Source organism: Oncorhynchus tshawytscha, linkage group LG32, assembly GCF_018296145.1.
Source record: "Oncorhynchus tshawytscha isolate Ot180627B linkage group LG32, Otsh_v2.0, whole genome shotgun sequence".
Lineage (NCBI taxonomy): Eukaryota > Metazoa > Chordata > Actinopteri > Salmoniformes > Salmonidae > Oncorhynchus > Oncorhynchus tshawytscha.
In genome coordinates, this window is record NC_056460.1 from 12040606 (window position 1) to 12067618 (window position 27013).

Sequence of the window (27013 nt, forward strand, 5' to 3'; positions counted from 1 at the left end):
AGTGGTAGTGGTATTAATGGTAGTGGTAGTAATGGTAGTGGTAGTAATGGTAGTGGTAGTGGTATTAATGGTAGTGGTATTAATGGTTGTGGTATTAAGGGTAGTGGTAGTAAAGGTAGTGGTATTAATGGTAGTGGTAGTAATGGTAGTGGTAGTAATGGTGGTGGTATTAATGGTAGTGGTATTAATGGTAGTGGTAGTAATGGTAGTGGTAGTAATTGTAGTGGTAGTAATGGTAGTGGTAGTAATGGCAGTGGTAGTAATGGTAGTGGTATTAATGGTAGTGGTAGTAATGGTAGTGGTAGTAATGGTAGTGGTATTAATGGTAGTGGTATTAATGGTAGTGGTAGTAATGGTAGTGGTAGTAATGGTAGTGGTATTAATGGTAGTGGTATTAATGGTAGTGGTAGTAATGGTAGTGGTAGTAATGGTAGTGGTAGTAATGGTAGTGGTATTAATGGTAGTGGTATTAATGGTAGTGGTAGTAATGGTAGTGGTAGTAATGGTAGTGGTAGTAATGGTAGTGGTATTAATGGTAGCGGTAGTGGTATTAATGGTAGTGGTAGTAATGGTAGTGGTATTAATGGTAGTGGTAGTCATGGTAGTGGTAGTAATGGTAGTGGTAGTAATGTAGTGGTATTAATGGTAGTGGTATTAATGGTAGTGGTAGTAATGGTAGTGGTATTAATGGTAGTGGTAGTAATGGTAGTGGTAGTAATGGTAGTGGTAGTAATGGTAGTGGTAGTAATGGTAGTGGTAGTAATGGTAGTGGTATTAATGGTAGTGGTATTAATGGTAGTGGTAGTAATGGTAGTGGTATTAATGGTAGTGGTAGTAATGGTAGTGGTATTAATGGTAGTGGTAGTAATGGTAGTGGTATTAATGGTAGTGGTATTAATTATGTGTGTTGAAAGCCTCTCACAGTGGGAAGCCAAGTGTTTGTGTATGTGTGTGTGTGCCTGTGAGTGTGTGCTTGCACATCTACATGCGTTTATGGATTCGAGCATGCATACATCCATGCGTGTGTGTGTGTACTGTGTGTGTGTATACATGAGAATGTACATTTGAACTCACACCAAGTCCCAGATGATGCAGGCCCCATCCGAGCTGGCGGTGACACACTCCTTGTCGTTGCTCTTGATCTTGATGCTGGTGACGGTGGCTTTGTGCTCCTTCATGGTCTCAATGAGCCGGTGACAGCCCTGCAGGATCTCCCACACACGTACCTGTAACAAGCCAGAGACTGGCACTAGGACTCAATACAATGATGCTGTTGAGGAACACCACTAAAACATTGTATTAAATATGTATGTAATAGTATGTGTTTTTTTGGGAGGTTTTTTGCGGGAAGGATGGGGGAAAAGGAAGAGCTTAAAATATTTGTGCAAATGTCACATTCAAGAGGTGGTTCATTAATACTGGTGGTTCTTAATCTATGCTCTCTATTTAAATACAGACTAAAAGGTGTCCTGTGACATGCCAGGGTGACTTTTCATCTGACCTGTCCCTCTCCTCCTCCACTAACGATCCTCTTGCAGTCCCTGGTGCCAGCGATGGCAGTCACGCCCATGCTGTGGGCATTGTGGATGACCAGCATGGCTCTGCCAGTCTCTGGGGCAAACACACGGATCTTCCCATCATTCCAGGCTGTAACACAATTGGAACAAGACAAATACATTAGATGGGAATAGTCGATACATGACATTCCTAAGTATTTCTGTACTGAGATTGTGCCATAATGTGTTGTGATGATAGCCTGGTAGCAGATCTATTTGTGCTATCATGCCAAACACTGTGGCCATTCGGCAGTCTTTGGCATGACAAGGAGTGGCATGATGGCCCAAACAGAATGGTATCCAGGCTACTGTGAAGATTGTGTGCTCAGTCCCTCCCTAGTGTAGTACATTGGATGTGTGTCTTAACTGTAAATGGCTGGAATTTAAATGTACAGTCGAGGATCAAACCATTTATTATTATCATGACTCAACATTCAAGGCTCCAACAATGAGAAGGAATTTCAGGCACATTCACACCCTCGCATTAAAAATACTGGCATTATCGTACAGGCAAGTGTGCTCCATAATATTTGACGCGAGTCCATCATCATTATAACTTAAGACAATGCCATACGCTGCAATGATGACGTACCATCCCTCCCTAGTGTAGTACTAGCCACATCAGGGTTGTGGTTTTGATTCCCGCATGGACCACATATACTGTGTGTGTGTGTGTGTGTGCACTTAATTGTGTGTGTGTGTGTTCATTTTTTGAATGACCCCATTGCCAAACAGAACTCCTAATGATTCCTGCCTACCGCTGATGATGCTGTGTCCGTCGATCATGAAGTCCAGGGCGTTGCAGGTCATGTTGGGGACGGAGATCCGCAGCAGCTCCTTGGAGGTCTCGGCGTGCCACACTCTGATGTCATCCTGGGAACATGTGGCAAACAGCTCCGACGAGCCACTGGGAGAGAATCAGAAACATCACTGGAATAAGTTTGTGACCAATCATTCTGCACTTTAGTCCACGGAACAGGAGTTACTTAGTACTGGAGCCACAGGCTACAATACATGTTTATGCTTTAAACATGCTCATATCGCCCTCTAGTGGGAGTAAATGGGCAATGATGGCAATGCATTGAAGGAGGACGAAAGCAATGTTGTTTTAGGCAGTCTCTCTTGACAGCATAGACTATGTTTGAGGTGCAGATAGGTAAAGACAGCTATATATTTGAGGTGACATATGGCAATCAGGTAGTGGTGATAATAGAATGTGTGCTGTAAAACAATATTGTGGGGGGAAAAGAGTGAATCACGTACAGTATGTAATCTTGTCTCTAAATGGGTGCCTGTATTTTGAAGGGTGTCACTCACAAAGGGAAGGCCACGTCGTTGACTGCACTGTTGTGACTGGTGGCGATCAGCTCCTCTTTGAAGTCTGTGTAGCCAAAACGGTAGATCTGAGCCGCCTCCGTTCCTGCAAAGAACTGGTGGCCCTCGCCTCTCACAGCGATGGACGTCACTCCCCCCTCCAACTGAACCTTCCTATGGGGGTTAGATGATGAATGGCAGAATACCGCATTGAGTACATTATGTATTTCTACACATAGCGTTAAAAAAAATCTCAGCCCCACCTCTTGGTTTGCCATCAAATCAAATGTATTTATAAAGCCCTTCTTACATCAGCTGATATCTCAAAGTGCTGTACAGAAACCCAGCCTAAAACCCCAAACAGCAAGCAATGCAGGTGTAGAAGCACGGTGGCAAGGAAAAACTCCCTAGAAGCCATGACCCTGATGGGCTGAAGAAATGTAACCACTCTAATGTATAGGCTAAGCTACAGTATGGATGCAATATGACAGTTTGAGATAGATGATATAAACCAGTGGTTCTCAACTGGTGGGTCGCGGCCCGAATTTGGGTCGTGGGAGGTTTTGAATGGGACGCAAAAAAATACTTGGCTCTGAATTGAAACTACTAATACCAGGTAGAAAGTGTGTATAAATTCTAATCAACATACATTGTTTTTAAATAATTTATTCTCCTAATTTTTTTATTGTATTGTTTTTATTCGATCACAGTATTTATATATAGAGTTATTAGCTGCGCTATTCAGCAGATTTGGTTCATTTTGTGGTCTCAAACAAGTGAGCTTGCCAACATTCTTCATCAAGAATATGAGCAATATGGATTAAATTGACAATGAAAAAGTTGCGAATGTTGTTCGCTTGTCTAATATACACTGAACTGGAAGAAAGGGTCATCCCGCCGGACCTCAGGAATATGACGTGACCGATACAATCTGTCAGTGCCCACCAGTCATGAGAAATCCATAGATAGGGCCTAATGAATTCATTTCAATTGATTGATTTCCTTATATGAACTGTGACTCAGTAAAATTGTTGAAATTGTAGCATGTTGCGTTTATATTTTTGTTCAAGTATATATTTTGAATTCTCACGCATGCTCACTCTAATATATTTACCCCTGGATTGTTATTCCTTGACTTCTTGTTTTGATTATTTGTGTATTAGTATTGTATTTCAGAGGCATTCTACTGCACTGCTGGAGCTAGTAACATAAGCATTTCACTGCACCAGCAAATCTGTGCAACCAATAAACTTTCATTTGATTTTGATTTGATATAGACAACTCGATATCTTGTCTGTCAACCTGCAGCACTTACTTACTTGATGGTTTTGAAGTTAGGTCCCGAGCACAAAGTGAACATGCCATCCCCAGAGCCCACCAGGATGTCCCCAGACTTCAGCACCTTCAGTGTGTTGACACCCTGCTCCAAAAAGACAAAGAAGGACAGCTGTACCAAATCTCAACTGCAGTAGGATCTCAGAGATATGAACATATGGAGGTCACTCAGGACACTGAATAAACCCACCTTGCTGAATTTCTGTTTTCGTGGCCCACAGCTGTTGAGGAGGCGAGTCTTCAGGTTGACCTTCAGGATGTCACCACTGGTGGTTCCGCAGTAAAAGAATAGGTCGTCGTCTGGGATCTGTGATGCAACGGGGTCACCTTAGAAATAAGCTTTCCGTCTCCACCTGTACTACTTTGAGAGGCTGCTAGATATGCAGGGAAATTCTTTATCTTAATTCAGAGATCAATCAACCTCAGACAACAATTGCCATGTGAATAAAATAACAGGAACCTGAACTTGTGTGTTTACAGATTTCCTCATTAATAAACCATAACAAGTATTGATGAATAGTTTATCTTTGCTTTGTCTCAAAACATACTTCGAGTGGTTAAGAATGGGTCGTACAAAATCATTTTGGGGGGCATTTGGCACCATTGTGCAATTTACTCACTGGTTGAATTAATGTTGTTTACACATAATTTCAACTAAATTACGTTGAACCAACGTGGAATAGACTAATTGGCATCTGTGCCCAGTGGGTACTCAGTCAGTACCACTATTACTTTGATCTGTGTCTGCTTTCTATGGTTTAGCTCACCTCAATGCATTTGACAATCCTCTTCAGCTGTCCTGTCTGGCATTCCGTAGGCCGGATCTTCCTATTTGGAAGGTCTAGCTCCCAAACACGCATCGTACCACTACAGGGAAACAACATATTACAAGTGTGTTAATTCGAAAGTATTAATAATAAAAACTGTTTTTATTTAATAATTCTGCGTCGTGTTCAAGTCCAATAAAGATCCGTTCTGATTGACAAAGTAATGCTCTATTCTAACAGCAACCCAGAGTCTCTGTAAGTCACTCACTTGCCGGCGGAGATGAAGATGTTGTCGCTGTGGTTGGTGTACTCGATGGTGAGGCAGTGGCCTGCACTGTGGGCAGAGGCCGGGCTCCCACAGATCGCTTCTTTGCTCTCAAGGTTCCACACCACAATGCTGAAAACACAAACCATTCACATTTACAGCCAGACTGTAGTATAACCTACAAATTACTGTTGAAATTCTTCCAATGTGAAAGTAGTTTTTAAAGTGACACAATCATCTAAAGCCTGTTGTATCTAACCAATCTAATCATCTAATCAAAGGTCTGAGGACCAGCTGATTAGTAGGATAAGGTGTGTTTTGCAGGACTGGAACAAAATGCTGGTACATTAAGCTACCTCTTACCTTCCATCATCCTGTCCACCCAGGGACACAAGGTACTTGTCATTGGGGGAGAAGGCAAGTCCCTCCACCTTCGCTTTGTGAAGCTGTAGTCTGGCGTGGATCGCTCTCTTCTCATAATCCCAGATGATCAGATCAGCCTGGAACAACATAGATTAACTCTGTAATCTACTGCCATTCATGTGTTTCCCACGTTCAACATTCATCTATAGCCTCTCCCTCCGTGCCTCCATCCAACTGTGTCTCTGTATGTCTGCCGTTCGGTCTGTCTGTCTGTCTGCCTCTCTCTGATATCAAGAGGCGAAACATGACTGCTCTCCTAATACTAGAACGTTTCACTGTCTTTAGTTTACCTTGAAGCCCATGAAGGTGACCTGTCCAGAAGCGATGTAGCGTCCGCTTTTGGACACAGTGACACAGGAGACGTTGTTGGTGTGTCCATGGAGGAACTCCTGTTTGCCATCTTTCAGGCTCTTCAAAATAACAGTGCAACCAAGAGGATAGATGAAGTGTTCTCTGCCTGGGTGCACTCTGAGGCCAGAAAATACATGTCCTGTCAACAACAAAAAAACGTTTGTAAAAGCAAGTAAAGACATGCTTTAGACCAGAACTAAAGATGAGGATAGGATTATGATTGAACCTAACTCGTCTGAAGGATTCAGGAGAAACTCATCAAGGTAAACAAACATGATGGATAGATTAGAGTTTTGAAGGAAACTTCTAAATACTTTCCATAAACTGAACAGCACATGACAAATTATTTAGTTATCTTCAGACACATTGAAAAGATGACAAACCAGCTGAAAGCCCCACTAGCGACAAGCAACAGTAGTAGCTGGTACAGGTAGCTACCATAGCATGCCCTGATCCTAGTGATAACAACCATATCACCCAGGGCAACAAATAACGTTAGCTAACGTTAGTATTACTTGTTACCAGATAACTTGGTTAGCTCAGCTGAATATGTTAGCTAGCTAGCTAAATAGGCTGGCAGGATATTTTACATTACCATTGAACCCAATTACAGCCTCCAACTCAAGCCGTGGAATATCTTGCGCATCTCCAGCCATGATTCAACACAATTGCACCTCTTTTTTTACTTTGAAGGTGTTTACAGCAAGTTTTCAACCTTGTAAAATCCTATCGAGCTTCAGCTACCTTTCGCTCATTTGCCATCTCAACAAGCAAAAGTTGCCTAGCAACGTAACCATTTGTTTGGATCAGTTTCTATGGTGATGTAGTAATTTTGTAACGCATTTGGGTGCGTCTTTGGAGTGTGATTGGTCCATAGAGATCGGTTTCATCTAGAAGGGATACAGCTTTTGTCAAAATGGACTTTTCGTAGCAGGTTTAAGAAAACTTGCATAGCAGGTTAGGTGAATTAACGTAGCAGGCTAGGAAAAGGGTTATGGTAAGAGTTAGCTGTAATGCAAAAACAAAACAACTTTTGAAGTCAATTTGACAGAAGTTGTATTCCATCCAGACATGGCTAGAGATCTTATTAAATTTGAAACCCTCAAAGTTCCAGAATGGAGTGAAAATGGAAGCTATTTGTGGTCAGGGAGAAATCCAAACCAGTCTGGAATGAATATGCAGTAAAGGCATAGGTGATGCACTTCTTGCTTTTACTTACGCAGGAAAACAACAAGTAAGGCATATGATATATCAGAAATGATGTAATATAAGTATTGTCAACCTAAACTATTATCATATAATTATAAATACAGTTTATATGGACAGGTTTTATACACATTTTCTGTATAAATAGCCTATAACATAAACGTAAATAGACCATAATAAATGTCTAAATTTGTATTTTATTCTAAAGTGTAATTATATGATACAATATCAGTACTTGTTGCATTTACAACTTGTCTAAATCCTATCCTCAACTGATTGTTTGAACGGAATGTTGGCATATTGGCAGTTATTACGAAACATTTATGGGATCACTCCTCTAAAAACTGTCTGGTTAGTTAACAAACATACAGTGCAGATAACATATAAATGCATCGTTTTACACTCTTATCAGAGCATTGGCAAACCATGGTTGACCAACTCCCTTACCAAAATGTCTGATACTTTATATTACCATCATAAGAAGAGTCATGCCCATTCTAGCATTCTGATTCCTAATTCTATGGATTGGTCACTGCCAGGGAGCAAGCCAGGGAACTAGGTGTCACATCTGCGTCCACTACGCCCTCTGGTGTTCATCCGGTGTCGTCATAACCTTCTGTTCTCCCCCTGTATACTCTCTCTCTCTCTCTCTCTCTCTCTCTCTCTCTCTCTCTCTCTCTCTCTCTCTCTCTCTCTCTCTCTCTCTCTCTCTCTCTCTCTCTCTCTCTCTCTCTCTCAGATTTAACCACGAAGACCAGAGGTTTTCCGATCGTTCGCAAAGAAGGGAACCTATTGGGCATCAACGGACATTGAATATCCCTTTTGAGCATGGTGCAGTTATTATTTTAACACTTTAGATGGTGTATCAATACACCCAGTCAATGGAGATTTTAAAACACAGAGTTTAATGGCTGTGATAGGAGATAACTGAGGATGGATCACCAACACAAACAAAAATCCACAATACCAACATAAACTACAGAGTAAAAAGAAGGAAGCTTGTACAGATGTTTTTTTTATTTATTAAACATGCATCATGTTTGCAACAAGGCAGTAAAGTAATACTGCAAAAAAATGTAGCAAAGAAATTAACTTTATGTCCTAAAAAGTATGTTTGGGGCAAATCCAACACAACACATCACTGAGTACCACTCTTCATATTTTCAAAAATGGTGGTGCTGCATCATGTTATGGGTATGCTTGTCATCAGCATGAACTAGGGAGTTTTTTTTTAGGATAAAAATAAACATAATAGAGCTAAGCACAGGCAAAATCCTAGAGAAAAACCTGGTTCAGTCTGCTTTCCAACAGACACTGGAAGACAAATTCACTTTCAACAGGAAAATAACCTAAAACACAAGGCCACATACACACTGGAGTTACTTACAAAGATGACATTGAAGGTTTCTGAGTGGCCTAGTTACAGTTTTGGCTTAAATCGTCTTGAAAATCCATGGCAAGACTTGAAAATGGCTGTCTAGCAATGATCAACAACCAACTTGACAGAGCTTGACACATTTTTTAAAGAATAATGGTCAAATATTGTACAATCCATGTGTGCAAAGCTCTTAGAGACTTACCCAGAAAGACTCACAGCTGTAATAGCTGCCAAAGGTGATTGTAACAAGTATTGACTCATGGGGTTGACATACAGAGTATTTTGTGTAGATATTTTACAAAAAATGTCAACTAAATCAATTTGAATCACACTTTGAAACACAACAACATGTGGAAAAAGTCAAGGGGTGTGAATACTTTCTGAAGGCCATGTATATCCTCCCTTTGCAACCCTATTAACATATGCACAAATATACATTCTCATTGATAAGTAGATGAAAAATCAACAAACAAATATAGCACACAATTCAAATAGCCCTAAACTTTTTACACATTTTGTTGTTACAGCCTTATTCTAAAATTGATTAGATAATTTTTCCCTTCATCAATCTACACACAATACCAAATAATGACAAAGCAAAAACAGGTGTGTCGATTTTTTTTGCAAATGTATTAAAAATTAAAATAACAGGAACCTTATTTACACAAGTATTCAGACCCTTTGCTATGAGATTCAAAATTGAGCTCACGTCAAATCAAATCAAATCAAATTGTATTTGTCACATACACATAGTTAGCAGATGTTAATGCAAGTGTAGCGAAATGCTTGTGCTTCTTGTTCCGACAATGCAGTAATAACCAACGAGTAATCTAACCTAACAATTCCACAACTACTACCTTATACACACAAGTTTAAAAGGATAAAGAATATGTACATAAAGATATATGAATGAGTGATGGTACAGAACGGCATAGGCAAGATGCAGTAGATGGAATAGAGTACAGTATATACATATGAGATGAGTAATGCTGTGAGAGCTGTGCATCGACACTCCCCATCCAACCTGACAGAGCTTGAGAGGATCTGCAGAGACGAATGGGGGAAACTCCCCAAATACAGGTGTGCCAAGCTTGTAGCGTCATACCCAAGAATACTCGATGCTGTAATCGCTGCCAAAGGTTCTTCAACAAAGTACTGAGTAAAGGGTCTGAATACTTATGTAAATGTGATATTTCAGTTTTTTATTTTGAATAAACTTGCAGAAATGTCGAAAAACCTGTTTTTGCTTTGTCATTATGGGTTATTGTGTGTTAATTGATGAGGGGAAAAAACAATTTAATACATTTTAGAATAAGGCTGTAACGTAACAAAATATGGAAAAAGTCAAGGGGTGTGAATACTTTCCGAATGCACTGTAAAAACCCTATTTAGTTTAGCCCATTGTCATCCACACACATAACTACTTTGAATTGTGTGAACAGAAATTACTTCATTATAAACATGAAGAAAAATATAGTCTAATCAAATGGACAACTGAATTAGGAGAAACCAGTTCATATAAGAGGTGGAAACACATGTCAGCTTCCTCTTTTAATGACAGTAAGAGAAGTAGTGTGAGAACGAGGTGGAGTTCTGAATTCCCCACACTTCCAATGACCGGATCTTGAAGTGTCTCTTGCAGAGAGCGGCGCTCTCGAAGGTGTCACATTGCTCCGTGTAGCCCCCCTCCAGATCAGCCTGGAGGCAGAGAGCATGACCCCCATCGCCACCTGGCGAGACAAACACATCGCACTCACTGTAAAAGATGTCAGCATTGAATTTACAGTAATAACAGCAGCCCACTTCAAGCTGCTGCACTTCTCAGTAATGTTGACATCAACACAAAGAATAGGCCATGTGAGAAACCCTAAGCTGTTTCCTACCGCCATCGCCAGAGTCGCTGCAAAAACTCTTGTACGTGGCAAGAATGCTCCTTAGGCCATCAGGCCTATTCAGGTTTCAGAAGGTTATTGATCACTCCTTGTGACACTCTACCAACGACTCTGAACAGCAAACACTTTAGCATACATATGAGCAGCTTACCAATGACTAGCCTCTCGTGGTCTCCGGCGATGAACATGAAGGCCCCTTGTTCCTTGGCCCTCTTGGGTGAGGGGGAGAGAGGTCCGGGGGAGGAGGAGGTGAAGGGAATGGTCAGGTAGCTGGGGTCCTGGAGGGTCCCGGCTGGACAGGTCAGGGTGGTGTGGTTGGTCGTAGAGGTGGTGGAGACTGGGGTAGAGGAGGAGTCCTCTTTACCAGAGGAAGTGTATACACAGACCCTAGCAGCTCGAAGGTCTGGAGAAGGTTGTCTCTTGGCCGTAATGTGAACCACAGCCCGTTGGTAGCGCTCCATGCCTGGACGAAGCTGAAAGAACAACGAATTAAGAACAATGAACAATTAAGTTCCTGAATTGACTGATTGACATGGGAATGGAATGGAGCCTGTGTTCTTCTACGACATGATCCGTAAAGATTTCAACCAGTATTTTTTACGCTAACACAATTGTTCAGAATCAAAGGAAAAAAACATTTGCAAAATCAGCTCTTTCAGATCTGTAGATTGTAATTTCTCTCACCGTGAAAACAAAGCTCTCCCCAGTCCCAAAATACGCAGGTTCTTCTGAATCATACTTTTTCCGCTCAATCAAATCTGTCGACAGGAAGGCACCACAGACCTGTGGAGTGACACAGGGGTAAGAAGTCTGCATAGAAGCAAGTTGAGTGTCAAAAAATAGACAAAAAAAGGTTGTCTGCTACTGTAAACTCACCTCTTCATCCATAGTTTTCAGAAGCAAGACGGCTGGCTCATGCCCCTCAACACGGGAATAAAATCTTCAAATTAGAAAAAAAACTTGAACTACTTTAAGCACTCACAGTGAACAATGGCAATGCAACTTGTCATGTTTTTAGACAACAGTTATTCAACAATCCCAGCCCCTTGGAATGTCTTTATGGGGTGAAAGTTCAAAGTTCACTGGATGGGTCACGGCCTGGTCAGGGTCAGACTTTTAATTGGGGTCATCACATCCTGTCACAACCACCCTGTGTATGGCTAGAACCAATTCAAAAGCATGTCTGCTGAGGCAGGTACGTGTCAGCACAGTGACAAGGGAAAGTCTGAGAATCCCAATCAAACTCTTTGAAGGACATCCGAGTCAACATGCATAGAGATTCCTCATAGAGTTGAAAAATAACTATTGGCGTCTCAACGTTTTGACTAGCTCTAGGACGAGACAACAGCCAGTAATTGTGACATAGGTATTCAGAGCATTTCTAAATGGATTTGCAAGTGATGATTAATATTACCTTCAACATTTTCTCCTAACAGACCAACAGAACACTTCTAAAGACATGAATAACTGTTGTTAACCGATGTCACAGGAACTGTTCCAGCCAACAAACTGGAGGACACTTGGTCATTCACCTTAAGGCAATAATGTTGTTGATACTAACAACACAGCATTTCACTATTATGTCACTGAACCATAAGGTGAGTTTATACAGCTCTGGGCTGTTGAATTTACTGTAGACAGTTCTGGGCTGCTGAATGTACATGTCTTCACGACTTGGTCCACTACTAAGGTAAAACAGTGAATAAAAGTCACTTACGAGGCCAGGTTTCGGCCATGTTCGTTGGTGCTGAACAGCTTTTGGGGATTGAAGAGGGCAAAGCGTTCAGGGATCCAGGCCCAGACAATCCTCATCTCTGTCCCCGTAACAACGCTGGAGCTGAAGCTGTCAAAATCCACGACCTGGCATGACTGCCTTTATGGGGGAACAGAAACAGTTTGAGAATGTAAATATTTATATTGAAGCGTATCTTCAGATTACAGATTATTGTAAAGTAAAGAGCTGTAAACTGTTTATAGATCAAAAGGATACAGTATCTAGGAATGGTTTAGTAGAACGACTGTAGCATCTCTATAACAAACTGAGCTGGAAGTAATCTGTCATAATAACCCTATGAGGAGTAGGGCTGACTTGGTGATGGCTTGCTATATTTTGTTTTCCATTAACAGAGAGTGGACCAAGTAGATGTTCAACAAGAGTAGAAACATTTCTGGAAGAACTCCCTTGACCAACAGCCTCACCTTTTCTGGTGGATACTAATGCCCTTCTGCATGAGCGAGTCCTTGTTAGCGTTGAACAGTAGGTTGAGCTCCCTCCGCGTGGCCAGTTGGATACTGAAGGCCCTCTCCAGCAGCTTCTCCACCGTACAGTGACGCACCACGTTCTCCACAAAGCTCTTCATGCCACGTCGGCGACACGAGACGAAACCGAGACCTTGTACAAGCTGAGAAGAGCCAGAGCCACCCTGTAGAGAACCTTGTAACCCTCCAGAAGATAGACATCCAGGACCCTCATAGCGTATGTGAAGGGGAGGTCGGCAAATATCCACATGATCCAATCGGAGTAGAACTCAAAGAGGTTCTGGTGGGAGCTGGCGATGAGCTTGCGGATGCCGCGGCAGTACTTGTTGGCCAGGTCGCCGAAGGTCATGCAGGAGGCCCGGTAGGTGAGGAATGTCTGATCGATGTAGCGCTTGTTGGGGTCATTGTAGGCGATAAGGCGGCAGACGCTGTGGAAGCACTCTGCTTCATCTTCGCTGAAATGCAGGAGGAGAGCCACCAAGGCTGGGAGGATTGGGCAGAAGTTGATGTCTGGGAGGTGCTTGCCAATGCAGAGGAGGACCTTTTTTACAGAATTGAGACCAGCTTTGTTGAGGCAGTACCTGGGGGTGGGAAGAAGACAATAACATGAGCACAACATGATGTACATGCAATATTGGAAAAAAGCATGATAAACTTCCAATTTTCCTTTCAAAGTTTAATGACAAAAATTATTTGATCATGATTTGATCATCTGAACCGTTTTTCTCTGATAGCTTCATAGCCAGTACCTAGGGATCACGCCATCATCCATGTACTCAGGGAACGGGTGTGTGCTCATCTTCTGCTCTCCGAAGAGCTTCTTGGCCACATCCTGGTAATGATCTCGATCCGGTTTGATGGACCTGCAGTTGATACCATGAATTATATGATAATAGGCCTTGGCCCTTAGTGTATGGGGCATGACCCAGAACCCTGATCGACCCATGGTCTTCAGCTCCTGGTGATCCGAATTCAGGATCCTCTGGTAGCGCTCTGAAGCTTCAGGGTCGATCTTCTCCCAGTCCACAAACTGGCCATACTTCATGCCAGAGCAGGAGCTGATCTCCCAGTTCTCTGATTCAGAGATGGTCATCATGGGGACACCCTTTAGACTGCCTCTTCGGCCTATTGGAGAGAGGAAGGAAGAAATTAATAAATTGATTCTTTCAGAAAATATTATAAATCTGTGTTCATCCATAGTAACATTCCTGTTTTGGATTAAGAACACTGTGTTTGTGCATATTCTGCATTTCTCCCCCTCTGTTCTTCATATAACACCAGGCATATGGCAAAATACATATTTTTTAAACATAATTTGTCAAATAAACATACATTGGACACTTTTAAACATCCTGTAATTTGTATACCATTGAGATCTCTGCATGGCAAGTGTTTGTTGGTGTTGGACTTGGATCTCTTGGAGTTGAGCCGAGGTAGGATCCCCTGATTCCCATCCACACTACTCTTCTCCTTCTTCCCGTCCCCACTCTTCTCCAGGGAGTTGGATCTCGGCCTCATGGCGTTGGACCTGGTAAAGTTCCCCTCTCTGTAGAGCTCAGACGTCTCGTAACTATAGAATGACCTGGAGCGTGGCCTGACAACGTTCTCATCTGTCGTCGTCTCGACGCCATACTTTTTGGCGTCCTCTGGGCTGTAGTAGGAATGGGACCTGGGTCTTCTGTGTCTGGCTGCTGAGCTCAAGATCTGGTCCGGGTCAGCGGTTGTTTCCATAGGAGACGGGTCTAAATGTATAGTCCCACAAGTGGAGAACTTGGGCGTTCTTGAAACATGGATCATGCTGGCTGGTACAGTATTCTCCTCTGCAAATGTCTGGTTCTCCTCTATATCAATGACAAGACAGTCTCCAGTGGCGGTATACTTCCCTTGTCATGTTTTTCATCTGAGTGCCTTGTGGATGTAGGTTTCATACACAGTTGTCAGTTGGTCAGGTGAACAGCACAGAACGTGATATGGGTTTGTTTACAGTGTTTCTGTGTATTCTGAGTGGAAAATTCCTCTGACTTAAATTCCATTACTGTGGCGACAAGGAATGCCTCCTTTCTTCGACTTCCAACACCAGCGGACAGCAACGAATGAACTAGGGCAATGAAATCAAAACATCACTGAAGTGGCAGATTATTGTTTCATTTGATAATAGGCTACTGTGTAAAGGACAGTCTATACTGCCATATATGGGCAGTGAATGGCTATGCTATTATTTTCATACACACATATCAAAATATGTATGAAAATCATGACGATACAGACTTGAGTGTTCTCACAAAGCATGTATCCTACTTTTAACCAGGGTATCTTCCTATGGTTTATCTGGTATTGTATCTGGTATCTGGGTTTGCCTGGGTTGATCTTTTCTTGTTAATTTACATGTTTATGGCAGCATTTAGCAAAAAACATGAAAGATTATTTTACTTTCTAACTCTTTTCAGAGGGGTTGGGTTAAATGCGGAAGACCCATCTCAGTTGAATGCATTTTCCTTTCCCTTCCCTTTTCCTGGAGGAACATACAGTAGCTCTATGAAACTGTTTTATAGGAAAACATGGGCGTGCCAAATGAGCGCCTCTATTCCTAGAATTAGCAAAGGTCATCATTTCACACAACAGATATTGTTTTGATCAAAACACACATTTGTTTTGCTATGAAACAAAGATACCACTGTAAATAGATCCATTTAAATGGGGGCATACATATTGAGGAAAAACAAACTCAGTGCCTATCTTGATGATTGAAGGAGTAGTAGCCTACAGTATGTTCTTACTAGTAGTGGTCATAATCCCAACATAATGTTACAATAAGGACTTCCATATCACGACAAACAGGGGGCAACGTGAGGTAATGTTGACATTTTCCAGATTTCAAAAACAACAAAACATGAGTAGTGGTTAATGTCGACCTTTATTGACCTATATTCCACCAAAACAACATAATGTTACAATAAGGACTTCCATATCACCAGACAAACAGGGGGCAACGTGAGGTAATGTTGACATTTTTTTTCAAAAACAACAAAACATGAGCAGTGGTTAATGTCGACCTTTATTGACCTATATTCCACCAAAACAACATAATGTTACAATAAGGACTTCCATATCACCAGACAAACAGGGGGCAACGTGAGGTAATGTTGACATTTTTTTTCAAAAACAACAAAACATGAGCAGTGGTTAATGTCGACCTTTATTGACCTATATTCCACCAAAACAACATAATGTTACAATAAGGACTTCCATATCACTAGACAAACAGGGGGCAACGTGAGGTAATGTTGACATTTTTTTCAAAAACAACAAAACATGAGCAGTGGTTAATGTCGACCTTTATTGACCTATATTCCACCAAAACAACATAATGTTACAATAAGGACTTCCATATCACTAGACAAACAGGGGGCAACGTGAGGTAATGTTGACATTTTTTTTCAAAAACAACAAAACATGAGTAGTGGTTAATGTCGACCTTTATTGACCTATATTCCACCAAAACAAAAAGAATTACATTGCTGGCTGTCGCCAAGGCCACACAGCCACAGCTCTATAAATAAATAGAAACAAGTGAAGTCATAATATTTATTATAAATTATTTGGATATTGTCTTTTTTTATTTTTTTATTTTATGAATGGATGAGGGTAGTTACACATCAACACAGTGACAGAGACATACCGGTCTTTCCTCGTCCCCCACCGTAGTCACAGTGAAGCCAAGCGCTACATACGCTTTGTCATACACTGCTCAAAAAAATAAAGGGAACACTTAAACAACACAATGTAACTCCAAGTCAATCACACTTCTGTGAAACCAAACTGTCCACTTAGGAAGCAACACTGATTGACAATAAATTTCACATGCTGTTGTGCAAATGGAATAGACAACAGGTGGAAATTATAGAGAATTAGCAAGACACCCCCAATAAAGGAGTGGTTCTGCAGGTGGGGACCACAGACCACTTCTCAGCTCCTATGCTTCCTGGCTGATGTTTTGGTCAATTTTGAATGCTGGCGGTGCTTTCACTCTAGTGGTAGCATGAGACGGAGTCTACAACCCACACAAGTGGCTCAGGTAGTGCAGTTCATCCAGGATGGCACATCAATGCGAGCTGTGGCAAGAAAGTTTGCTGTGTCTGTCAGCGTAGTGTCCAGAGCATGGAGGCGCTACCAGGAGACAGGCCAGTACATCAGGAGACGTGGAGGAGGCCGTAGGACGGCAACAACCCAGCAGCAGGACCGCTACCTCTGCCTTTGTGCAAGGAGGAGCAGGAGGAGCACTGCCAGAGCCCTGCAAAATTACCTCCAGCAGGCCACAAATGCGCATGTGTCTGCTCAAACGGTCAGAAACAGACTCCATGAGGGTGGTATGAGGGTCCGACGTCCACAGGTGGGAGTTGTGCTTACAGCCCAACACCGTGCAGGACGTTTTTCATTTGCCAGAGAACACCAAGATTGGCAAATTCGCCACTGGCGCCCTGTGCTCTTCACAGATGAAAGCAGGTTCACACTGAGCCCATGTGACAGACGTGACAGTCTGGAGATGCCGTGGAGAACGTTCTGCTGCCTGCAACATCCTCCAGCATGACCGCTTTGGTGGTGGGTCAGTCACGGTGTGGGGTGGCATTTCTTTGGGGGCCGCACAGCCCTCCATGTGCTCGCCAGAGGTAGCCTGACTGCCATTAGGTACCGAGATGAGATCCTCAGACCCCTTGTGAGACCATATGCTGGTGCGGTTGGCCCTGGGTTCCTCCTAATGCAAGACAATGCTAGACCTCATGTGGCTGGAGTGTGTCAGCAGTTCCTGAAAGAGGAAGGCATTGATGCTATGGACTGGCCCGTCCGTTCCTCAGACCTGAATCCAATTGAGCACATCTGGGACATCATGTCTCGCTCCATCCACCAACAGACTGTCCAGGAGTTGGCGGATGCTTTAGTCCAGGTCTGGGAGGAGATCCCTCAGGAGACCTCATCAGGAGCATGCCCAGGCGTTGTAGGGAGGTCATAAAGGCACGTGGAGGCCACACACACTACTGAGCCTCATTTTGACTTGTTTTAAGGACATTACATCAAAGTTGGATCAGCCTGTAATGTGGTTTTCCACTTAAATTTTGAGTATGACTCCAAATCCAGACCTCCATGGGTTGATACATTTGATTTTCATTGATCATTTTTGTGTGATTTTGTTGTCAGCACATTCAACTATGTAAAGAAAAATGTATTTAATAAGAATATTTCATTCATTTAGATCTAGGATGTGTTATTTTAGAGTTCCCTGTATTTCCTCTCTTAGCTTTCGGGAGACTTACGTTTGTCTCATTATCTCCGTCTCTCTCCACCTTTCTTTTCATCCATGTTAATTTTTCCATGGTGTCGCTTAAGGGTTTGTTATCTGCACTTCACATCTCCTGCTCTGTGCTGTGTGCTCTTGTTCGGTGAAAAAAAAACTACTCCCTGCGGCAAAAAAAAGCATGTTCCCCGGGGTCACACGCGCCCCCCCCCCTGGCATCGCTCCAAGCCCCCTCAGTGGGGCGCGCCCCACTATTTGAGAATGACTGCAGTAAACGAATCACGGCTGAAAGTTTGTTGCTCACAGGACACCATCCTGGCGTCACACACAAACAGGAAGTGCTCCCTGCTTATCAGACAATTTATGGAGTAAATCTCGACAAAATTCATTAATTATAAGTGGTTAACATGTCTCAAGATCCCTGGTAAGCAGCTTTTAAGGTGGACATTATGAGTATATTTAAGATGGCATTTGGATAAAATATAGAAATACGTCTTCAAACCTATATATTTGTGTTATTAGCTAGATAGTTAACGTTAGCTACAGTAACAGTAACTCGTGTCACTTTAAACAGCTACTTTTAAAAGGAAATAGCTAGCAACGACTTGACTCGATAAGTTATATTATTATTCCCATTCATAGTTCACACGAGATGAACTACAATGCACTTTCGCTGAAAACAATATACTGTATGCAGGGTTATGATTTAAGTATCTAACTAGCTAGCTAGCTAATGTATCTAACGTTACGGGTAGCTATGATGAGGAACAAATTGTCGTCACATGATGACATCTCAAGCGTGAGCTCAAGCAGAAAGATCTTGTGATTTAGATTGAGTACCACCAAGAACTCAAATGACACAGCTCCAGTGCTGAATGACAGTTAGTCTAAACTTGAGACAAAGCAGGCCACACTCAATCAGCCCAAATTAATTTGTCTACAATTGTTTTGTTTTTTTGTTATTATTATTATACCTTGAAGATTTGCAGCATCGTCTTTGGAACTGGCTTTATTATAGTGGTTCATACACAAAATATTTTAACCACATAAACAACTATACTCACGATCATTTCATACCAACCTGGTTTTTGTAGGTTACAGAATTATGATGCCACTTGCCGCCTTGTTCAAGAAATTGCAGAGAACATTCATGAAAGAAACAGACAACAGAGGACAAGAGGGAATCCTGCAAAGGTAAGCGTTTGAAACTATGATGACAAACTGCTAAACTACACATTTGTTTCCTCAAAAGTATATAGCAGTGCCTTCAGGAAGTATTCATACCCCTTGACTTATTCCACATTTTGTTGTGTTGCAGCCTGAATTCAAAATGTATTGAATAGATTTTTTTCCCTCAACCATCTACTATACACTCAATACCTCATAATAACAGTGAAAACATGTTTTTAGAAATGTTGGCAATTTTTAAAAAATGAAATACAGAAATATATAATTTACGTATGTTTTCAAACCCCTGGTTCAATACTTTGTAGAAGCACCGTTTGCAGTCTTTTTGGAAAAGTCTCTAAGATCTTTGCACACCTGGATTGTACAATATTTGCCCATTATTCTTGTAAAAATTCTTCAAGCTCTGTCAAGTTGAATGTTGGTTATTGCTAGACAGACATTTTTAAGTCTTGCCATAGATTTTCAAGACGATTTATCTCAAAACTGTAACTAGGCCAACATTCAATGTGGTCTTGGTAAGCAACTCCAGTGTATATTTAGCCTTGTGTTTTAGGTTATTGTCCTGCTGAAAGGTGAATTAATCTCCCAGTGTCTGGTGGAAAGCAGACTGACCCAGGTTTATCTATAGGATTTTGCCTGTGATTATAGATGTATTCCGTTTCTTTTTATCCTTTAGTCCCTGCCGATGACAAGCATACCCATAACATGATGCAGCCAAGAGTGGTACTCAGTGATGTGTTGTTTTGGATTTTCCCCAAACATAATGCTTTCTATTCAGGACAAAAAGTAAACTTCTTTGGCACATTGTTTTGCAGTATTAAGTGCCTTGTTGCAAACTGGATGCCTTATTTCACTCTGTAATTTATGTCAGTATTGTGGAGTAACTACAATGTTGATGCATCCTCAGTTTTCTCATATCACAACCATAAACTCTAACTGTTTTAAAATCAACATTGGCCTCATGGTGAAATCCCTGAATGGTTTTCTTCCTCTCTGGCAACTGAGTTAGGAAGGACACCAGTATCTTTGTAGTGACTTGTGTATTGATACACCATCCAAAGCCATAGATAACCACTTCAACACACTCAAAGGGATATTCAGCGTCTACTTTTTAAAGTTGTACACATCTACCAATCGGTACCCTTCTTTGCGAGGCATTGAAAAACCTCCCTGGTCTATGTGGATGAATCTGTGCTTCAAATTCACTACTCGATAGAGGGACCTTACAGATAATTGTATGTGTGGGGTACAGAGATGAGGTAGTTATAAAACATATCATGTTAACCACTTTTATTGAACAGTGATATAGTACATGCAACTTATTCTGCGATTTGTTAAGCACATTTCTACTCCTGAACATATTTAGGCTTGCTATAACAAAGGGGTTGAATACTTGTTGACTAAAGACATTTCAGCTTTTCATTGTGTATTAATTGCTAACATTTTCTACAAACAAAATTCCACATTGACATTACGGGGTATTGTGTGTAGATCAGTGACACAAAATCTCAATTTAATCCATTTTGAATTCAGGCTGTAACACAACAAAATGTGGAAAAAGTAAAGGAGTGTGAATACTTTCTAAAGGCACTGTAGCTACTGTATTTCATGCTTAGGAATTGATTGTAGAAGTGTTTATTTGTCTGTCCAGATGAACATGACACTGCGAGCGTCGCTACAGAAGCTGAAACAGAACATCAACCAGCTCAGAGAGAGTTTGCTCCGAGTCTCGTCCTCCCGGCGCATGTATCCTTCCTTTCACCACATGATCACTGGTCCTCCTGGTCATGTGACTGATGACACGCAGCACAGTGCCCCAAACCGGTTTGGTTTCACATTCATGACACTGCATAGTAGTTGTATGTGAAGGTCCTGTATGTAAAGGTCCTGTAGAGGGCAGTGTTTTGTAAGAAATTGCATCAATCCTTCACTCTCTGCAATGAAAATCTGTGATTTGCATTGTCTGTTACTTTATAGATGCATGTTAGTAAAATAATAGTCAATTTTCTTGTTAATCATGTTGTGGGGTCTAAATTTTTTTTTTTTTTTTACCATAATCTCGACCTTAATACAACCGCCCTTCCAGAATGCAGTCGGAAGCCGATCGGAGACAGAACCTTGTTGACGACCTGGTCACCAGGGACAAGCAGCTAAATGCCACGTTCAAGGGTGACGTTACACAGCCAGAGCCCTCGAGGTATTTCTCCCTCTTACAGTTCATTAAGTATAAGTCATTTACACACACACAGCTCGTTAAGTATAAGTCCTTTACACACACACACACACACAGCTCATTAAGTCTCCTTTTAGCATACGCCACTCATTGTAAGTGAATGTAAATGGACCAGAACCTGAACAGCAGTCATAGGCAATTGATGATGCACCAAAGCCCGTCCTGCCTGCGGAGAACTATCTCTTTCTATCTGCTAGTGCTGCCAATTAATCCCAGTCTTGACTTTGTCTCAGCCCAGATGTGTCTAAAGGGTCTAATGGATCCACGGCCACTAACTTTGTGTGCAAAGGAAGTCTTTGGGCTTCCGTATGACCTTTTGCCTGAGCCCATTGGACGCCTTTGGAAGTCTAGTCTGCCATATTGGGGCCCGGTGCAGGGCAGTTGACTTCTACACCGCTCAGTTTCTCATTCATCAAGAGGCTTTGCTTGCCTTGCACTGGTGATCACACGCTTGGCACTTCCCGAAACTGGTACACTGAGGTTCAGTGAAAAAATTAAAGGGGTCGGATGTGCAACCCAAGCTTTTCGAGTTTATAGTTTATCACTCTCCGCTGAGCTCATATCCTCATCCTGTCATCCTCATCTGCCAGTGGACCAATCAAAGCACTGGACGCCACCGGCTATATCCTGTATTCTCATATTATTCTTAATTGTAGTGACAGCTCTGTACAGGAGCTTAGGAAAACACTTTAGAAAATGGTCATTACTTAGCATCGGGCATGACCTGCTCCATCCCAGGTGACATATATTTGGACAGCCAGGAGGTGAAATGAATGACGCTCACTCTGTGGTAACGACATGGACTTCCGCTGTCAGGTTTTGAGTATGTTTTGTATGAAATTAAATGAGGGTCAAACTCCATTCATTTGACAGGATCGTGTTCTTTTAATAACGCACACGCAACAGGGATAATACAGAGGTTTTCAATTTGCCTTCAAGGAATAGTGGAATGGCCGTGTGTGGTAAAAGTGAGGTAAAACTCAGGATCAGTCATCGATTGATCAAATGAGCAGACTTTAGAAACGTTAACTATTTTCTTATCAGTCGGATCTGAGACTTTATACGTGTTTTACGGACTTTCTTGTTTGGATTAATCCACTTAGGGGCTGAAAGCGGGGAGGGAAGGGAACGCTTGCTTTTATCTTTTTATAGATCCCACAGCCAATTACAAACATTGGTGGCCCATAACTAAATCAAATGGCAACTAATGAATTACACAGTTGATCTTACTCTTGTGATCTTACCGTTTCAAGTTTCCCCGGGAAAATATACAGTATCAGTCAAACGTTTGGACACACTTACTCATTCCAGGGTTTTTCTTTATTTTTACTATATTTTACATTGTGGAATAATAGCGAAAGAGATAAAAAATATTAAATAACACATGGAATCATGTAGTAACCCAAAAAGTGTTAAAAAAATCAAAATATATTTGATATTTTTTCTTCTTCAAAGTAGCCACCCTTTGCCTTGATGACTGCAGGTAGCCTAGTGGTTAGAGCGTTGGGCCAGTAACCAAAAGGTTGCTCGATGAAATCCCCGAGCTGACAAGATAAAAATCTGTCATTCTGCCCCTGAACAAGGCAGTTTACCCACTGTTCCTAGGCTGTCATTGTAAATAAGAATTTGTTCTTAACTGACTTGCCTAAATAAAGGTTCAATAAAAAAAATGACAGCTTTGCACACTCTTGGCATTCTCTCAACCAGCTTCACCTGGAATGCTTTTCTTTCCTTAATGCTTTTGAGCCAATCAGTTGTGTTATGACAAGGTAGGGGTGGTATATAGAAGATAGCCGTATTTGGTAAAAGACCAAGTCCATATTATGGCAAGAACAGCTCAAATAAGAAAAAAAAAACGACAGTCCAACTTTACTTTAAGACATGAAGGTCAGTCAATCTGGAAAACTTCAATAACTTTTAAAGTTTCTTCAAGTGCAGTTGCAAAAACCATCAAGTGCTATGATGAAACTTTCTCTCATGAGAACCGTCACAGGAAAGGAAGACTCAGTTACCTCTGCAGTAGAGGACAAGTTCATTAGTTACCAGCCTCAGAAATTGCAACCCAAATAAATGCTTCACAGATTTCAAGTAACAGTCACATCTCAATATCAACTGTTCACATGAGACTGTGTGAATCAGGCCTTCATGGTCGAATTGCTGCAAGAAACCACTACTAAAGGACACCAATAAAAAGAAGAGACTTCCTTGGGCCAAGAAACACGAGCAATGGACATTAGACCGGTGGAAATCTGTCCTTTGGTCTGATGAGTCCAAATTTTAGATTTGTTGTTCCAACCACAGTGTCTTTGTGAGATGCAGAGTAGGTGAACGGAGGATCTCCGCTTGTGTGGTTCCCACGTGAAGCATGGAGGATGAGGAGTGATGGTGTGGGGGTGCTTTGCTGGTGACACTCTGTGATTTATTTAGAATTCAAGGCATACTTAACCAGCATGTCTACCACAACATTCTGCAGCAATACGCCATCCCATCTGGTTTGCGCTTAGTGGGACTATCATTTGTTTTTCAACAGGACATTGACCCAAAACACCTCCAGACTGTGTAAGGGCTATTTGACCATGAAGGAGAGTGATGGAGTGCTGCATCAGATGACCTGGCCTCCACAATTTTTATTTATTTATTTTACCTTTATTTAACTAGGCAAGTCAGTTAAGAACAAATTCTTATTTTCAATGACGGCCTAGGAACAGTGGGTTAACTGCCTGTTCAGGGGCAGAACGGCAGATTTGTACCTTGTCAGCTCAGGGGTTTGAACTTGCAACCTTCCGATTACTAGTCCAACGCTCTAACCACTAGGCTACCCTGCCGCCCCGACCTCAATCCGATTGAGATGGTTTGGGATGAGTTGGACTGCAGAGTGAAGGAAAAGCAGACAACAAGTGCTCAGCATATGTGGGAACTCCTTCAAGACTGTTGGAAAAGCATTCCAGGTGAAGCTGGTTGAGAGGAGGCCAAGAGTGTGTAAAGCTGTCATCAAGGCAAATGGTGGCTACTTTGAAGAATTTCGAATTTAAAATGTGTTTTGATTTGTAACACTTTTTGGGATACTACATGATTCCGTATGTGTTATTTCATAGTTTTGACGTCTTTCACTGTTATTCTACAATGTAGAAAATAGTAAAAAATAAAGAAACCCTTGAATGAGTAGGTGTGTCCAAACTTTTGACTGGTACTGTATTTTGATGTACAGTTTATTCTGTACTTTGATGCTGATGTGGGGTGGGTGGATGATTTGAGAGGGGGTGGGTAGTGGGTAGGTAGGCCTGGCACTTGGTGTGTGGTCTTTTGGGTGGGTGGGTATTAGCCTTGCTTGGATAACCTAAGCTGTTCGATTTTTTTCAAGGAGAGGAGTTGGTCCGGGATAAGGGGGCTTATTTTATTTGTGAAACAATACATTAGAGAGAGAGATTAGCCTCTAATCAAGCAAAGAAGGGACACGGCACCTCCATTTTGAAGGATCACTGCACCCCTGACCCCTTTGGAACACCCCCCAGCCCCTTACCGCTCCTTTTCCCTTCATTAATCTCTCCTTTAATGTTTTTAACCTTTTATTTAACTAGGCAAGTCAGTTTAGAACAAATTCTTATTTACAATGTCGGCCAACCAAAAGGCAAAAGGCCTCCTGAAGGGGACGGGGGCTGGGATAAAATTTGTAAAAATAAATAGGACATAACACACATCACAAGAAGAGAGACACCACAAGTCTACAGGAAGAGACTTTATATTTGATCACTCCTGCAACAAGTCAAAATTAGTTCAATCGGCCCTGTCCGAGTTAGAGCCTCAGAGGCCTGTCTGTCTATCGGGTCCTCGGCGGCGGTAGAGTGTGATACGGGCTGCCCAGAGATGCCTGATTAAGTTGGCGGGCCCCAGTGGGCGGTTAATTGGATAAGCTTTAATCTTCACACAGTCGGGAGGAAGTGGAGATCCGCCACGCGGTAGGATAGTTACCAAACATGTCAGAAAGATTAGCTTAGCGCTGGCTGCCGGCCTCCTTGTCTCGCCCCGGCCGCCGCTGCTAAGTAAGCTGGGCCAAGGAGTAAAGAGAGGGAGTTGGGGTGCTTCAAATTTCACACTCGCCCCCGGAAAGAGGAAGGAAGGAGGTGGCGTCATGGCGCCATGCTTGACACACATCACAACCAACTTTGAGCGCCAAGTTTGGACAACCTGTCCTGTCTAATACCAGCTTGAGGAGAGGAACTTCACAACGTCCACAAGTATACCTATTTGAGGTTTCTGATCACACCATTACTTTACCTGGTGACATTGTGGTTTGTTATGAGCCTGGAATCACATCTACAATGACATTTTTTCATTCTTTTCAACATAGTGTACCACAAGGATTTGATGAGCTGTATAATATTGTAGTAAATGGGCTTTGTTAAAGAAAGTGGAGGAGATTTTTTTAAGTGCCTACTTCTGACAGCCAATGGCCACGATCCTAATTTCCCTGACAGAACATGGCTGTCCCCCAAGGTCCCCTGACACCCAATGCCAGTCCTCCAGTCTGTCCAGTCAGCTCTGTCTGAGGGGAATTGCTGGACCTGGGTCTGACCAGTAGGTGACACTGTCTTGACGGACGGGACTGATCTATCTGTGCTAACAGAGACCTTGACACTTCACCGCAACACAACCTCAGGGTCTGAGGCAGCCTCAGACAGCTTTTTCCCATTACTAGAAAAATAGCTCGAAACCACACAACAGTGTAAAGCGCTACACAACACAACAAGAACACTCTGGTCTGTTTGTGTGTGTGTCAGTCAGAGTGAAACTCGACTGTAAACTTGAGGGCCTGTGGCTGTGTATGATTAACATGCAGTGTTTACATGTCGAACAAGCCGGTCCTCGTTTTTTAATTTTTTTTAAAGCAACAAAAACATATCTGCTTCCTTGTTCAGAACGTAAAAACCAAACAAGAAAATAAACAGGCCTTGTCTCATCTGAAGGGTTCTGAAGGGAAGGACATGTTACAAAAGGCAACATCAGATGAGTAACACAAGTGTTACAGATGTAACCGCTTGCTACAGAGGTTGCACACGTATCCGTTGTACCGTGTTTGTTTGCGGAGCCGAGGGTTGACGACGCGTGTCAGTTGTTCGGACGCGTGTCAGTTGTTCGGACGCGTGTCCCGGTCAGGTGATTGACAGGCATAGCGAGTGCGTTCGCTACACCCTTGGCATGCTGATCATGTTGTTGTTGTTGTGACATTCCCCAGGTCGACCCTGATGGCTGGGGCGGAGGCAGAAGGGGGGGCCGCGGTCAACCCCTGGCTGGTCCACGAGCCAGAGGAGACCAGGGGCCTGGGCTTCTCCGCAATCAAACAGCAACAGCAGCACATCATCGAAGGTAAGGTTACGCCACATTCAGATCGAAGTGCATGCTGTAGAACTGTCGGGTGGACTAGGGGGTGTCGTCAGCTCTGTTCATTGTATATCTATCTGCAACGGTCAGAACGTTTCACATCACTGATTCTGAATAGATCCCTGATCAGATCTAGGATTAGCTTGTACCTTCAGAGTCCTAACTTTACCCATTAGA

The 27013-nt window shown here is 42.2% G+C and overlaps 2 protein-coding genes and 1 pseudogene across 3 annotated transcripts in view; 1 reads left to right on the top strand and 2 right to left on the bottom strand.

Moving 5' to 3' along the window:
- Window positions 1-6782, bottom strand: part of LOC112230277 (cilia- and flagella-associated protein 52-like) — a 32171-nt gene extending 25389 nt beyond the window's left edge. Inside the window, exons 1-11 of the mRNA XM_042310954.1 lie at window positions 6607-6782; window positions 5951-6150; window positions 5601-5737; window positions 5241-5369; window positions 4973-5072; window positions 4396-4512; window positions 4190-4290; window positions 2874-3044; window positions 2315-2463; window positions 1502-1647; window positions 1075-1226 (exon numbers count right to left, since the gene is read on the bottom strand). Of these exons, the coding sequence (XP_042166888.1) occupies window positions 1075-1226; window positions 1502-1647; window positions 2315-2463; window positions 2874-3044; window positions 4190-4290; window positions 4396-4512; window positions 4973-5072; window positions 5241-5369; window positions 5601-5737; window positions 5951-6150; window positions 6607-6667 (1463 nt within the window). The 5' untranslated portion in view covers window positions 6668-6782. The remainder of the gene's footprint in view (window positions 1-1074; window positions 1227-1501; window positions 1648-2314; window positions 2464-2873; window positions 3045-4189; window positions 4291-4395; window positions 4513-4972; window positions 5073-5240; window positions 5370-5600; window positions 5738-5950; window positions 6151-6606) is intronic.
- A 3332-nt stretch (window positions 6783-10114) lies between these two features.
- LOC112230276 lies at window positions 10115-14655 on the bottom strand (annotated as a pseudogene).
- Window positions 14656-18331: 3676 nt separating this feature from the next.
- The window catches only part of LOC112230275 (syntaxin-8), a 50586-nt gene continuing 41904 nt past the window's right edge, over window positions 18332-27013 (top strand). The window contains exons 1-5 of one of the 2 annotated variants that reach the window (XM_024396504.2): window positions 18332-18460; window positions 19131-19230; window positions 20876-21048; window positions 21311-21421; window positions 26691-26821. In XM_024396504.2, coding sequence (XP_024252272.1) covers window positions 18444-18460; window positions 19131-19230; window positions 20876-21048; window positions 21311-21421; window positions 26691-26821 — 532 coding nt within the window. In that variant the 5' untranslated portion in view covers window positions 18332-18443. The remainder of the gene's footprint in view (window positions 18461-19130; window positions 19231-20875; window positions 21049-21310; window positions 21422-26690; window positions 26822-27013) is intronic. The other variant, XM_024396505.2, reaches the window with a different exon arrangement.